Source organism: Aethina tumida, chromosome 3 (genome assembly GCF_024364675.1).
Source record: "Aethina tumida isolate Nest 87 chromosome 3, icAetTumi1.1, whole genome shotgun sequence".
In the NCBI taxonomy this organism is placed as follows: domain Eukaryota; kingdom Metazoa; phylum Arthropoda; class Insecta; order Coleoptera; family Nitidulidae; genus Aethina; species Aethina tumida.
This window is the reverse complement of record NC_065437.1, coordinates 29,634,490-29,646,024: the sequence shown is the minus strand read 5'-3', so window position 1 is coordinate 29,646,024 and position 11,535 is coordinate 29,634,490. Positions and strand designations below refer to the sequence as shown.

General features: G+C 32.3%; 2 protein-coding genes across 4 annotated transcripts; both read left to right on the top strand.

Moving 5' to 3' along the window:
• The first annotated feature begins 294 nt into the window (after positions 1 to 294).
• On the top strand, positions 295 to 2,318 carry LOC109600609 (probable isocitrate dehydrogenase [NAD] subunit alpha, mitochondrial). Of its 2 annotated transcripts, none has more exons than XM_020016782.2 (5): positions 295 to 446; positions 722 to 889; positions 945 to 1,339; positions 1,397 to 1,646; positions 1,701 to 2,318. In XM_020016782.2, the coding sequence occupies exons 1-5, from the start codon at positions 420 to 422 to the stop codon at positions 1,932 to 1,934; spliced, it is 1,074 nt and encodes a 357-aa protein (XP_019872341.2). In that variant the 5' UTR covers positions 295 to 419; the 3' UTR covers positions 1,935 to 2,318. The 2 variants fall into 2 exon arrangements, with proteins under 2 accessions (XP_019872341.2, XP_049820919.1); XM_049964962.1 differs by lacking the exon at positions 295 to 446 and adding an exon at positions 502 to 649.
• Positions 2,319 to 3,970: 1,652 nt separating this feature from the next.
• LOC109605621 (ATP-dependent Clp protease ATP-binding subunit clpX-like, mitochondrial) lies at positions 3,971 to 11,207 on the top strand. 2 transcript variants are annotated; one of them, XM_049964830.1, is made up of 9 exons: positions 3,971 to 4,362; positions 8,413 to 8,849; positions 8,902 to 9,025; positions 9,201 to 9,380; positions 9,434 to 9,855; positions 9,913 to 10,080; positions 10,139 to 10,360; positions 10,419 to 10,592; positions 11,039 to 11,207. In XM_049964830.1, the coding sequence occupies exons 1-9, from the start codon at positions 4,287 to 4,289 to the stop codon at positions 11,069 to 11,071; spliced, it is 1,836 nt and encodes a 611-aa protein (XP_049820787.1). In that variant the 5' UTR covers positions 3,971 to 4,286; the 3' UTR covers positions 11,072 to 11,207. The 2 variants fall into 2 exon arrangements, with proteins under 2 accessions (XP_049820787.1, XP_019877773.2); XM_020022214.2 differs by having other exon boundaries at positions 3,972 to 4,362; positions 9,219 to 9,380.
• Positions 11,208 to 11,535: the final 328 nt, after the last annotated feature.

The window sequence follows — 11,535 nt, the reverse complement described above, 5'->3', positions numbered from 1 at the left end:
TAGAGTCTAGGTCTCACATCTCCATCAGTCTCGGGACCCCGTTACACCGATAACATTTCATTATTTACGTTATTTTTTATTTAATTCACTTGTATGAAAATAGAAAGAAATTGAAAAAGTTTAGAATATGCACCGGACATTGCACCCAAGGGATCAGAATTCCGAACCCGGTCCTGCTAATACCCTATGACCTTTTTTTTATTATCAATAGCGTAAAAACTAAAATAATTTTCCATAGACATACACTTCGGATAATTTCGGAACACACTCCTTTCTTATCTACGGTGCGTTTATCTATGGTTTAGCATTCTTGTAACTTAATTTCACGGAACGTCCTCTTCCACAACGTGTGACATAAGGGGTGACTTATTCGATATTGACGAAAAAATAGCAATATCTTATTATATTAAATACTGAAAATGGCAAGCAGATTTTTGAGGAAAATTGTAAGTTATATAATAAATTTTCATTGATTACTCATTCATATACATTCCTTTGATGTGATTGTGTGTGTGCACCTTATTTCGTTGTTATGTCGGGTTTAATAAGAAATATAATTGACAAAAGCTATTATAGAGCGTTGGTCAGTAAATTACAAAGTTACTTTAACATAATTTCCGATAAACAACTCAAAGAAACTGTTATAACTGTGAGTGTTATGTAATGTAACTTTGACGTTTATGTGTAGAGGTTATGTCACATGCCTAATTCTTTGTTTCAGTCGAAGACACCATCGCTAGGATCCCGATTCTACAGCAGCGACGTCAAAAAGTGCACCCTAATCCCTGGTGATGGCATCGGCCCCGAAATTTCAGCCGCAGTTCAAAAAATCTTCGCTGCCGCCAATGTCCCCATTGAATGGGAATCTGTTGATGTTACCCCAGTCAAGGTAACCAGTGATAAGGTATGTTGATTTGACAACACAACTAACATTGTGGTTTCAGGGACCTGACGGAAAATTTGGCATTCCTCAAGCTGCCATTGACTCAGTTAACAGAAACAAGATCGGTTTGAAAGGCCCCCTTATGACACCCGTCGGAAAAGGACACAGATCACTCAATTTAGCTTTGAGAAAAGAATTCAACTTGTATGCTAATGTAAGACCTTGCAGAAGTTTAGAAGGTTACAAAACTCTCTATGATCAAGTGGATGTAGTAACAATCAGAGAAAACACAGAGGGTGAATACTCAGGCATTGAGCATGAAATTGTTGATGGTGTCGTACAAAGTATTAAGCTCATTACAGAAGATGCGTCTAGAAGAGTCGCCGAATTTGCCTTCCAGTATGCCAAAGAAAACAACAGAAAGAAAGTTACTGCTGTTCACAAAGCAAACATTATGTAATGAATCAAATTAACCCAAAACTTAATACATATTAATTAAACACTTTTTTGCAGGCGCATGTCCGATGGTCTCTTCTTGAGATGCTGCAGAGAAATGGCCAAAAAGTTTCCTGAGATTAAATTTGAAGAAAAATACCTCGACACTGTGTGCCTTAACATGGTACAAGATCCAAACCAATATGATGTTCTTGTAATGCCAAATCTTTATGGTGATATCCTGTCAGATATGTGTGCTGGTCTTGTTGGTGGCTTGGGATTGACTCCATCAGGAAACATTGGCCTCAATGGAGCTCTATTTGAATCAGTAAGTTCATACAACACACAAAAACACCATTATTAATTTAATTATTTTAATTAGGTGCATGGTACAGCCCCTGATATTGCTGGTCAAGACAAGGCCAACCCCACTGCACTTTTACTTTCTGCAGTAATGATGTTGAGACATATGGGTCTCACCAATCACGCCAACAGAATTGAGAACGCTTGTTTTGAGACCATCAAGGAAGCCAAATATTTAACTGGAGATCTGGGTGGCAAAGCCAAATGTTCTGAATTCACCAACGAAATTTGCGACAAAGTTCAAAAATCGTAAACTGTAGGCATTTGACCTCATTTAATTTTATGCTCAATCATAAGTAATACAGTGTTGTAAAATGACAGATTGCCATTAATTCTTGTGTAATAATTTACACAATTTACCATGTAAATAACTAACAACTTTTTCTGTTTTTGCATTTTTTTGTAAATAATAGGTGAGATAGAACCAAAATGTTTTTTTTTTCCAGTATTATTTATATTTCAATATTTATTTGATTTTAACATTTGTGATCTGCCATTTTAGTCTAAAGAAACATTCTGGTCCGTTGTTTACCATTGTTTCAATATCGCCACATATTGAAATTTATTTATTTATATGTCATTGCTAGATGATCATCAAGTTTATAAGGAGTATATGAATAGAAAAATTAAAAGTTAATGTCTTTTGTTTTATTTATAAGTGTTATAATTGAAGAGAACAAAATGGGCCAAACCCATAAATATTATCTTGTCTTTGGTTTCTTAGTCACTAACTTTCAACAAACATTTATTAAAATAATAAATTGACTTGATGCATTACTAAAGAGCTCAATTTATCTAATAATTTATACACATAATAATTCAAGAATTTTATTTAATAATTTTGATTTAAATTAATAGTTATTAGTAGAAATTAACTGCACATTTGGTTAGCCAAAAAAATAGCACATTCAAATACGTTTTGAGGTACTATTTAACAGTCCTCTTAATAGTAAGAATTTATTCTTAATAGGATGTTATTTAATATCTACTTTTAGTAGGTAGGGGAAAGAGGAATAATAATTAAATTGAAAAATCAAGATCTAAACGTCACCAAAAGCTTAAAATGCTTTCGAAAAATGGTTTACAAAACTAGCGAAGATGTGTTTTAGTAAAGAAACAATTGGTAACCAAAAAAATATTCAATTAAGGCTAAAATTTGTAGAAAAATACGGACCCTCCAGAGTTTTGGTGAAATGGATCATATGATATATACATTACAGAAACTTTGATACACAGTGGAGGAAACGTTATGATTTGGGGTTCCTTTTCTTGGTATGGTATAGTACCACTACAAAAATTATTGGTAACACAGAGTGTTTTATGGAAAATGTAATAGGACCATTTACCAACGTTAGCTTACCAGTTACATGGATTTTTATGTATGATATGGTCTGAAGTATGCATACGAAACTTTTCAAAATTGGTAAAAAGATAATCATGTTGAAGTTCCCCATTGCTAACGTAAAGTCTGGATCTAAATTCAATTGAAAACTTATGGAATTATATAAAGTCTCCATTAAAAAAAACAAGAAACGTCAAATTTAGAGGATTTATGGTTATTAATTGAAGTCTTGGAATTTACTTTCAAACGACCGTTTCCTAAATCCTCTCTTCAATTTATGTCTCACCATTTTTAAGAGGTTATAACAAACAAAGATTACCTAATAAAATATTAATTAATATATTTTTAAGTTATGTATAAATTATTTAATCAATATATTTTTTTTAATGTGTGCCATTTCTGTAACCATTACTCATTTATTTTGTGCAAGTTTAATTCAAAATAAAAAAGGTACAAAATTGTAGAAAGAATATAATATAATTGTTTCAAATTGACTAAAAAATATGTTCATTGTATTTAGTTGGAGATGCGCATTTTATAATTAACAATATATAGTATTGTATAGTACTGTTTGTCTGTAATATATTCATTAAATCGTATTATCTAATTCCATCTTATTGGAGACGAAAATAAACTTACTTGAATATTCTTGATAAAGGAGATAAATTGCAAAAAATATTAATGAGAAACACAATTTTAATTTTTAAAGCGACATCTATGATTTTATAATTCAACTACTGTCTTAAATTTGTTTTAAAAACAACAAAACTAATGAAATTTATATTTGTTGTTCAAAAATACAATTTTTTTAGGGATGCATTCTTACTGGTAGTTTATTTTTTGAAAGTATTGACAATTAATATATAAATAAAGTTACAGGTTCCTACGAGTAGTGCGAATGATTATCAAAATTGTCATCTGTCAAGAGTGAAGTAAACATTAAAAATCAGTTGTTATGGCTGACTAGCCGATAAATCATTTTGTTTCAAAATTCTAGTAGTACAATTACAAATTAACATTTCGCTACTTTTAACACCTAAGTGCATCGTCCGCCGCAAAATATTTACAACGAAACTGTTAATTAACCAAACGATATTTGTTTTTATTGCGTCATGACACACGGGCCTTGACTGGACATCAAGGTTTAACCAAGTGGATTGTTGCGCCAAAGAATTGGATCTTTTTAAACGTTGGAAGAACAGTGTTATTGAAGGTGAATGGTATACACGCGCCTCGAACTCAAGACAGTAACAAATTAATATAATGACAAGTGTAAGGTGTACTCTGATCTCCGCGGGGAAATATGCCCTCGCTGCCCGAACTCCAAAATACCAGCTCGGTAAGTACACGGGAGATCTGGTTTAATGCAAAATAATCCTTGCGCGTGAGATACGGTCGTGTTGAGGTCGTGTGCAAATAAAAATGCTCCTAGGGAAAGTAACTTTCAGTTCCCTATAAGACTTTTTTTCACCGACGAATCGTAATTGTTACTTCACAGTGTGGTGCAGGTTTCAAGCTAATTTTCAACGGTATCAAATTTTTATTGATAACATCCTGACCTATTGGTGCACGCAGTCGGATTTTTCTATTGCGATTTTAGTTTACAAACAGTGCAGTGCTAATCTGTACATAAGTGTCTATCTAAAAATAATTTAACGACGTGGTTTATTTTGATAGTCACCGTGCCAACACACAATTTGGACGTGTTTATCGTTATTACATTCAAATTAGACCCTGTATCACTGAGGTTAATACCATGTTAATTCGTTTCTTCCTATTGAATGTTGTCAATAATTACTAATCTTTTAAATGCATAAAGTTGCTTTGCTTCTACTTAGTAATTTGTCATACAAAATTATGAAATTAGCAGAAATATTTTATTTATTTAATAGATTGTAGTCTATAAACTGTACCAATTATTGATTACACTATGTAGGAGATAAACAGCATATATCATTGTCGAAATATTCAAGGTTAATGCCGTTTTACTTAATTTCTGTTTGAAAACAAAATATCTAATCATAAATGTGTTATTAGATTGTTTATTACATTTAATGCTATTTTAATATCAGTTTATAATTTTACTTTTTACTTCAAACGTTAAATTTGAGTTTAAAATGACCAGTCTTTCGTAAAGTTTAATGATACTTTCTTGCCGTAATAACATATATTTCTCTGCTAATGCGGCGGATTTGTATATTTCAGTGTAATTGAAAGAAAAATAGCTGTAATAACAAATAAATTACTACTGCTAAACTAAAACCATGTAACTAGAGTTATATAAGAATATACTATGGTAAAATTAATGTTGCGTCAACTAATTATGTTTTAATTCGTATAAGTCTAACATTTTCTTGTAGACATTCCAGTTTTCGATTAGAAACATTGGAAGCATTATTATTATTAGAATATTTGCGGTTTCCGTTTTATTAATTAATTAACTTTTAATTACCAATAAATTTTATTAAAATTTTTCATCATTAACTAATTTGTTTACGTGCTAATATATAAAAATGATATTAAATTTACAATAGAGTAATTGTTAATCAGTTTTTGGAAAGTAGGGCACTAATTTATTAACAGACAGTCGATGTGGTGTGTGGAGATCCTAGTCTTGGAGAATTTAATTTTATCTAATTTGAATACAATCGGGCGCATTATATGTAAAATTCAGGATGAGCAATCGGTCTGATGAACGGCATGCGTGCAATCTGTGGCACGAAATTCACCTTCAAATGATTCAATGAGGATCGATTTCTATAATTGTTTTTGGTTATATAATTATAAAACGCTGACTAAATTAACTTGATTCAAATAAATTCTTATGAGAAGGCTGCGTTGCTCTTGAAAATTCTTAGATTTCGACACTTATTAGGTAATTCTTTTCAATGTCCTTTGGAATTATTGTGTTGTTATAAAATATAATATTCTTAAAACTTAAAAGTTAAAAAAATTACTGTCCTCAGTAACACAAACCTTGCAGGCTGTTTCAGCTTGTGCAAATCTCCGACTGGATATCACATAAATTAAATTTTCAGTCACGCAATTTGGTTTGAAATACGCATAAATTACAAATTTTTTCACGACAGCGGTTGCTTCGGGCCAAGGTGAATGCAGGAAATATTGCAGTTCACGGGAACTGCAACTAAATGAGGCGGGTAATAAATTAACGATTGCCAATTGCGATAATTATAGAAAACTTAATGCTAATTATTAGACTGATTTAATTTAGAGATCTAGGCTGCGACGTTGCAGGATGTTGGTTTTTCTCGATGATCGAAACGAAAAACAAACAATTGATATCCTGAATGTGCAATTATGCATATGGGTCGTGTTGCAAGTACTTATAATGGTTAATTTTTTGTAATACACACACGTATTAAACAAGAAGGATAATGAAATTGAAATGCACAATGTGTGCACTGCAATTTTTGTCATAAAATTCGTAAAAATACCAATTTGAATGCGTCAATTAGGAGACCAAGCTTCTTATTTGAAACGTTTACTTCTACAGTGTTTAGCAGTTGGATCGTTAATTTTTGGCACGGTGAATGGAAAATTGATGCCAAACATTTTAGTGATAGGTGTGCTTTTTGTATTTCGACGCACATGCCTATTTTTATGAAATATATTAATATTTTTGCAAATAAAAACAAATTACGTATACATAATGTAAGATCTATGTTATATCTGTATACGTTTAATTTTATGTTGTAATATATTATTCAGAATTGTAAGAATTTAATTTATTTTTATTTAAAAGATTCATGCAATACAATAAGAACGTAAGTAAGGTCAGTGTCAAAGATTATTGAAATAAACTGATCTGACCAGTATATTCAAGGTAGTTAGTTAACAACATACCAGCAACTGCTTTAAATATTTTTTTTTAATGTGACATTCGTCAATTTAATCAGTGAAATTTGATATTTATTTATAATTGTATAAAATCTTGCGTACTTTTTTAATTAACATAAAAACGTTAAATATATGATAAGTATATAGAAATATTTGCACAACAACTCATTTCACTTTATAAATAAGTGTTTAATAAACGCATAAAAGCTGCAATTGTTATTAACAACATAATTATAAATAATGGGAAATAATTAGAGTTTCACACACGATCTTTTGCAACTACGTATTTGTTTCATTTTATTAAAACACAATGTAACATCATAATATTGATCAATCAATTATTATTGTTAAATTTATTGACTAGTAACAGAAATATTAACACCTCGGTTATTTATCGAATCATTTAAAGTTTACATCAATTCGAGCAATTTATGGGTCATTTCGACAATTATGTATTTATTTTATTGAACATTTGTGATAAGAATAACCCTACTGAAAGTCCTTGTCCCAAAACAAGTGGTTTTATTATTATTTGCTTACACGACCAGTCAGGTAAACGACCTCAAGGTTGGATGGTTCTACACATAAAAATTGGGTCAATTTAAACAAAAAGATCCGACAATAAACTTTTTACATGTGAAACTCATCCTTGTCATCCTTTTTTGCCAAATCTTTAACGGTGTCTTTTTTATATTGACTTTTTTAGGGTTATTAATTATTATAATTGAAAATTTAGGACATCATATTAAGTGTTAGAGATTTGTAGCGAAAAATACAGAAGATCAGTAATGAATTTGATATACATGTATATAATTTTTTTATTCATTAAATCAATTACGTGCAAATACTGCGCAAGTCAATTGAAGAATCATTTAATAAAATGGTCAATTTTTTAATAACCGCTAGTAACAATAATTCTTCAAATAATTCTTTTTGGTTTTGAATTTTAATTTTTTAAGAATATTTTAATTGTTGGAGTGTCTGAAAAGTCACAACATAGTAATGCAAATCTGTAGTAAAACAAATCAAGATTTCTTTTTTTTTGACTTCATCACTGTGTATACCATATTTGGAATTTTGTAGTATGTAATTATAATAATTATTTTCTATCATATTTTATACGAGTTTTAAAAAAATCTTAACAGAATAAATAAAAACTGGGTGAAATTGTAAGTTTACCGTAAAGCTGCACCCCGCACTGAGTTTCAAAGGCTGTGGCTAATGAATCAAAAAATTTTACGTGCGGGAATTTCGGGCTCTTATGGGCTCACGTATGGTCAAAAGAAAAAAATGTAACTCAAAAAATACTGTTTTTTTATTTTTTTTTAAAAAAAAGCTAGACCCCGCACTTTAAAAAAATAAAAAAAACGGTTATTTTTCGAGCCCAAAATTTTTACTTTTGGACCGAAATTAACCCATAAAAAGCCCGAAATTTCTGTACCAAAAACACTTCGGAATCGACAGAATTAACCGTGTAATGTCAATATTAAATAAATTTTTTTAATGAAAATTATTTTTTTGTTTGTTTTAGGTATGCTCTCGGCCCTGTATGTCCCTCATCACCACCACCAATCTTCGCATCACAAATGTCTGTCCACCTCGGTGACTCTGTCGAAAACGGCGGGATCGACGGAACCACCAACGAATACGGGCGGCACCACGCCACCGCCCTCCAAAACCACCGGCGGCACAACCACGAGTGATGGAGGCGGCGGCAAGAGCAAGAACACGCTCTCGTGTCCAAAATGCGGCGACCCCTGCACCCACGTCGAAACGTTCGTCAGTTCGACTCGTTTCGTTAAGTGCGAGAAGTGTCACCACTTTTTCGTAGTGTTGAGCGAGGTCGACAGCAAGAAGAAGGAAGGTGTGGATGCGAAAACGGGACAATTCAGGAAGCCGCCTCCACCTCCCAAGAAGATTTACGACTATTTGAACAAGCACGTCGTCGGTCAAGATTTTGCCAAGAAGGTAAAATCTGCATAAATAAAATGTTCACGTAATATCAATTTTATTTTCCTAGGTATTATCAGTAGCTGTATATAATCATTATAAAAGAATATATAACAATAATCCCGGTAGTACAAACACTAGGCAAGATATGGCGGTCATGGAACAAGGTCCCCATCAAAACTTTTCACATAGAGGTCGGTATATTAATAAAATACATATATGAATATGATAATAAGTAATTCAAATGAAGGTGTAACTACCCTGACTAAATCATGTATTTCCCAAATTAGAAGTTAAATCAATGATCAAGTATCCCTTCATGAGAATTAATGATTTCAAACTTTAAATTGATCATAATATATTGTGCAGATCTTCTCCATATAACAGGCATGGGCCACGGATCAATGGGTGTTAATTTCGGTTCAGCAAGCGAATCAACGATGACAAGCGCTAGTAGAAGTGCAGCCGGCTCAGAAATCTTAGATAAAACGTCATATGAACTAAAATTAGAAAAAAGTAATATTTTACTATTAGGACCAACCGGTTCAGGTATTTAACAACACACTCTCGGATATTCATGTTTTAACTTGCCATTGTTACAGGTAAAACCTTATTAGCCCAGACAATAGCTCAATGTTTAGATGTGCCTTTCGCGATCTGTGATTGTACGACGCTCACCCAAGCTGGCTACGTTGGCGAAGACATCGAAAGCGTAATAGGCAAGTTGCTCCAGGATGCCGGGTATAGCGTGGACCGGGCACAAATCGGCATCGTGTTTTTGGACGAAGTGGACAAAATTGGTGCCGTGCCCGGCATTCACCAATTAAGAGACGTAGGCGGCGAAGGTGTACAACAAGGTATGCTAAAGATGTTGGAAGGTACAGTGGTAAATGTTCCTGAAAGAAACTCACCGAGGAAATTACGAGGTGAAACGATCCAGGTCGACACCACCAATATACTGTTCGTCGCCAGCGGTGCTTACAACGGTCTAGAAAGGCTTATTCAGCGTAGGAATAACGAAAATGTAACGAACGTTTTCTTTACTAGGTTATTCTAATGTTAAAAATTTTATTTTGTGTAGTATTTAGGTTTTGGGGCGCCTTCATCGGCGGGTCAAGGTAGAAGGGCTGTGGCGCAGGAAGCAACGTTACACCAGTCGTCACAAACAGCCCAAGAAGAAAACATGGAGAAAGATTCTGCTTTAAAACAAGTGCAAGCTAGGGATCTCATTGATTTTGGAATGATTCCAGTATGTATAAAATATTTGGTTGGTTAAAATATATCTCTAAATTGTTTGTATTATTTAGGAATTTGTGGGTAGATTCCCCGTCCTCGTTCCGTTCCACAGTCTCGATCAAAAGATGCTCGTCAGAATTCTAACTGAACCTAAAAACGCCTTAATTCCGCAGTATCAAAGACTTTTGGCTATGGATCAGTGTGAACTAACATTCACACCTGAAGCTCTGAACGCCATCGCTACTTTAGCCATGGAAAGAAAAACTGGTGCAAGAGGTCTAAGAGCCATAATGGTAATTTGAACAAACTATTTGACAGTATTAGATTAATTATATTTTTTGTGTTTTAAAGGAATCCTTATTATTGGAACCTATGTTTGAAGTCCCTGGATCAGGAATAGCAAACGTTCATGTCACCGAAGAATATGTGAGAGGCGAAGCCGGTCCGATTTATTCAGACAAGAGCTCCGACGCGCAATCGGGAGCAGAACGATCTGAGGAAGATGACTTAAATACATCCATTAGGGTAAAACAATGAGATTATGATAATAATCTATAAGAATAATTCGTTCTATAAATTAATTTAATTATTTCAAAGAAAAATTTCATTTTATTTTTTGGCAATATCTTTATTAAGAGTATAATTTGATTATTTATACTAAATATTTTAATTCTAAAAAATGATATATTGTATATATAAAGTGATTTTTAATAGATTAGTTCCTGTCACATAAAATTTTACATGTGGCTAAAGAATAGCTGTAATTTTATCTTGAAAATGTTTTAAAAAGAAGTTGTTAATAAATTTTGTTTAAAACAAACAGTTTTCATTTAGGGCTGCGTGTTGGTGTATGCCAATTCGACTTCCCTTAATTCTGCATCCTCTTTCCAAAAATCCTGGATCAACTGAGCTCTCATTCGGTCATGTCTGATCTAAAACATTGTAATATTAAATAATTGTTTATTTTGCAGAACCTGTTTCCTAGTCTCCAACTCAGAAACTAAAAGAAGTGCAGACCAAGTTGATAAATACAATTTTATGTTTAATTTCCAATGTTTTATATGAATTATACATAAGGTGTAACAAACAAATACAAATGTAATTGTACAAAAATGTGAATATAGTATTAATTTTATAATACATTGTTTATATTAATTATTTCACGAGAAATATCAAATACTGTAGTTTTTGATTTTTTTAATAATAATTGAATTCTAATTAAATATTAAATGTTTGTTAACAAACATAGTTTTTAAACATACAGAAGCTGTGAAGTTAATCTTCATTTATTTCTGTAACTATTTATACTTGCCTGTTTATATGCGTTGTCGAGTCCATGTATCTCTTGCCTCATTTCAAGGAAGAATGAAGTTAGCCCTAAATGTCTTTTAGGATGATCGACCCAGTTACGGGACACATCAAACTGCATAATAGATTCATTTCTAAAATAATACAGAATCATTTACAT

Excerpts from the sequence above, each read along its gene's own strand:
- LOC109600609 (XM_049964962.1), top strand. The coding sequence starts at position 533 with ATGTCGGGTTTAATAAGAAATATAATTGACAAAAGCTATTATAGAGCG. Across the intron at positions 650-721 it reads TCAAAGAAACTGTTATAACT|TCGAAGACACCATCGCTAGG; the intron begins GTGAGTGTTATG and ends TCTTTGTTTCAG. Across the intron at positions 1,340-1,396 it reads GTTCACAAAGCAAACATTAT|GCGCATGTCCGATGGTCTCT; the intron begins GTAATGAATCAA and ends ACTTTTTTGCAG.
- LOC109605621 (XM_049964830.1), top strand. The coding sequence starts at position 4,287 with ATGACAAGTGTAAGGTGTACTCTGATCTCCGCGGGGAAATATGCCCTC. Across the intron at positions 10,081-10,138 it reads TTGATTTTGGAATGATTCCA|GAATTTGTGGGTAGATTCCC; the intron begins GTATGTATAAAA and ends TGTATTATTTAG. Across the intron at positions 10,593-11,038 it reads ACTTAAATACATCCATTAGG|AACCTGTTTCCTAGTCTCCA; the intron begins GTAAAACAATGA and ends TTTATTTTGCAG.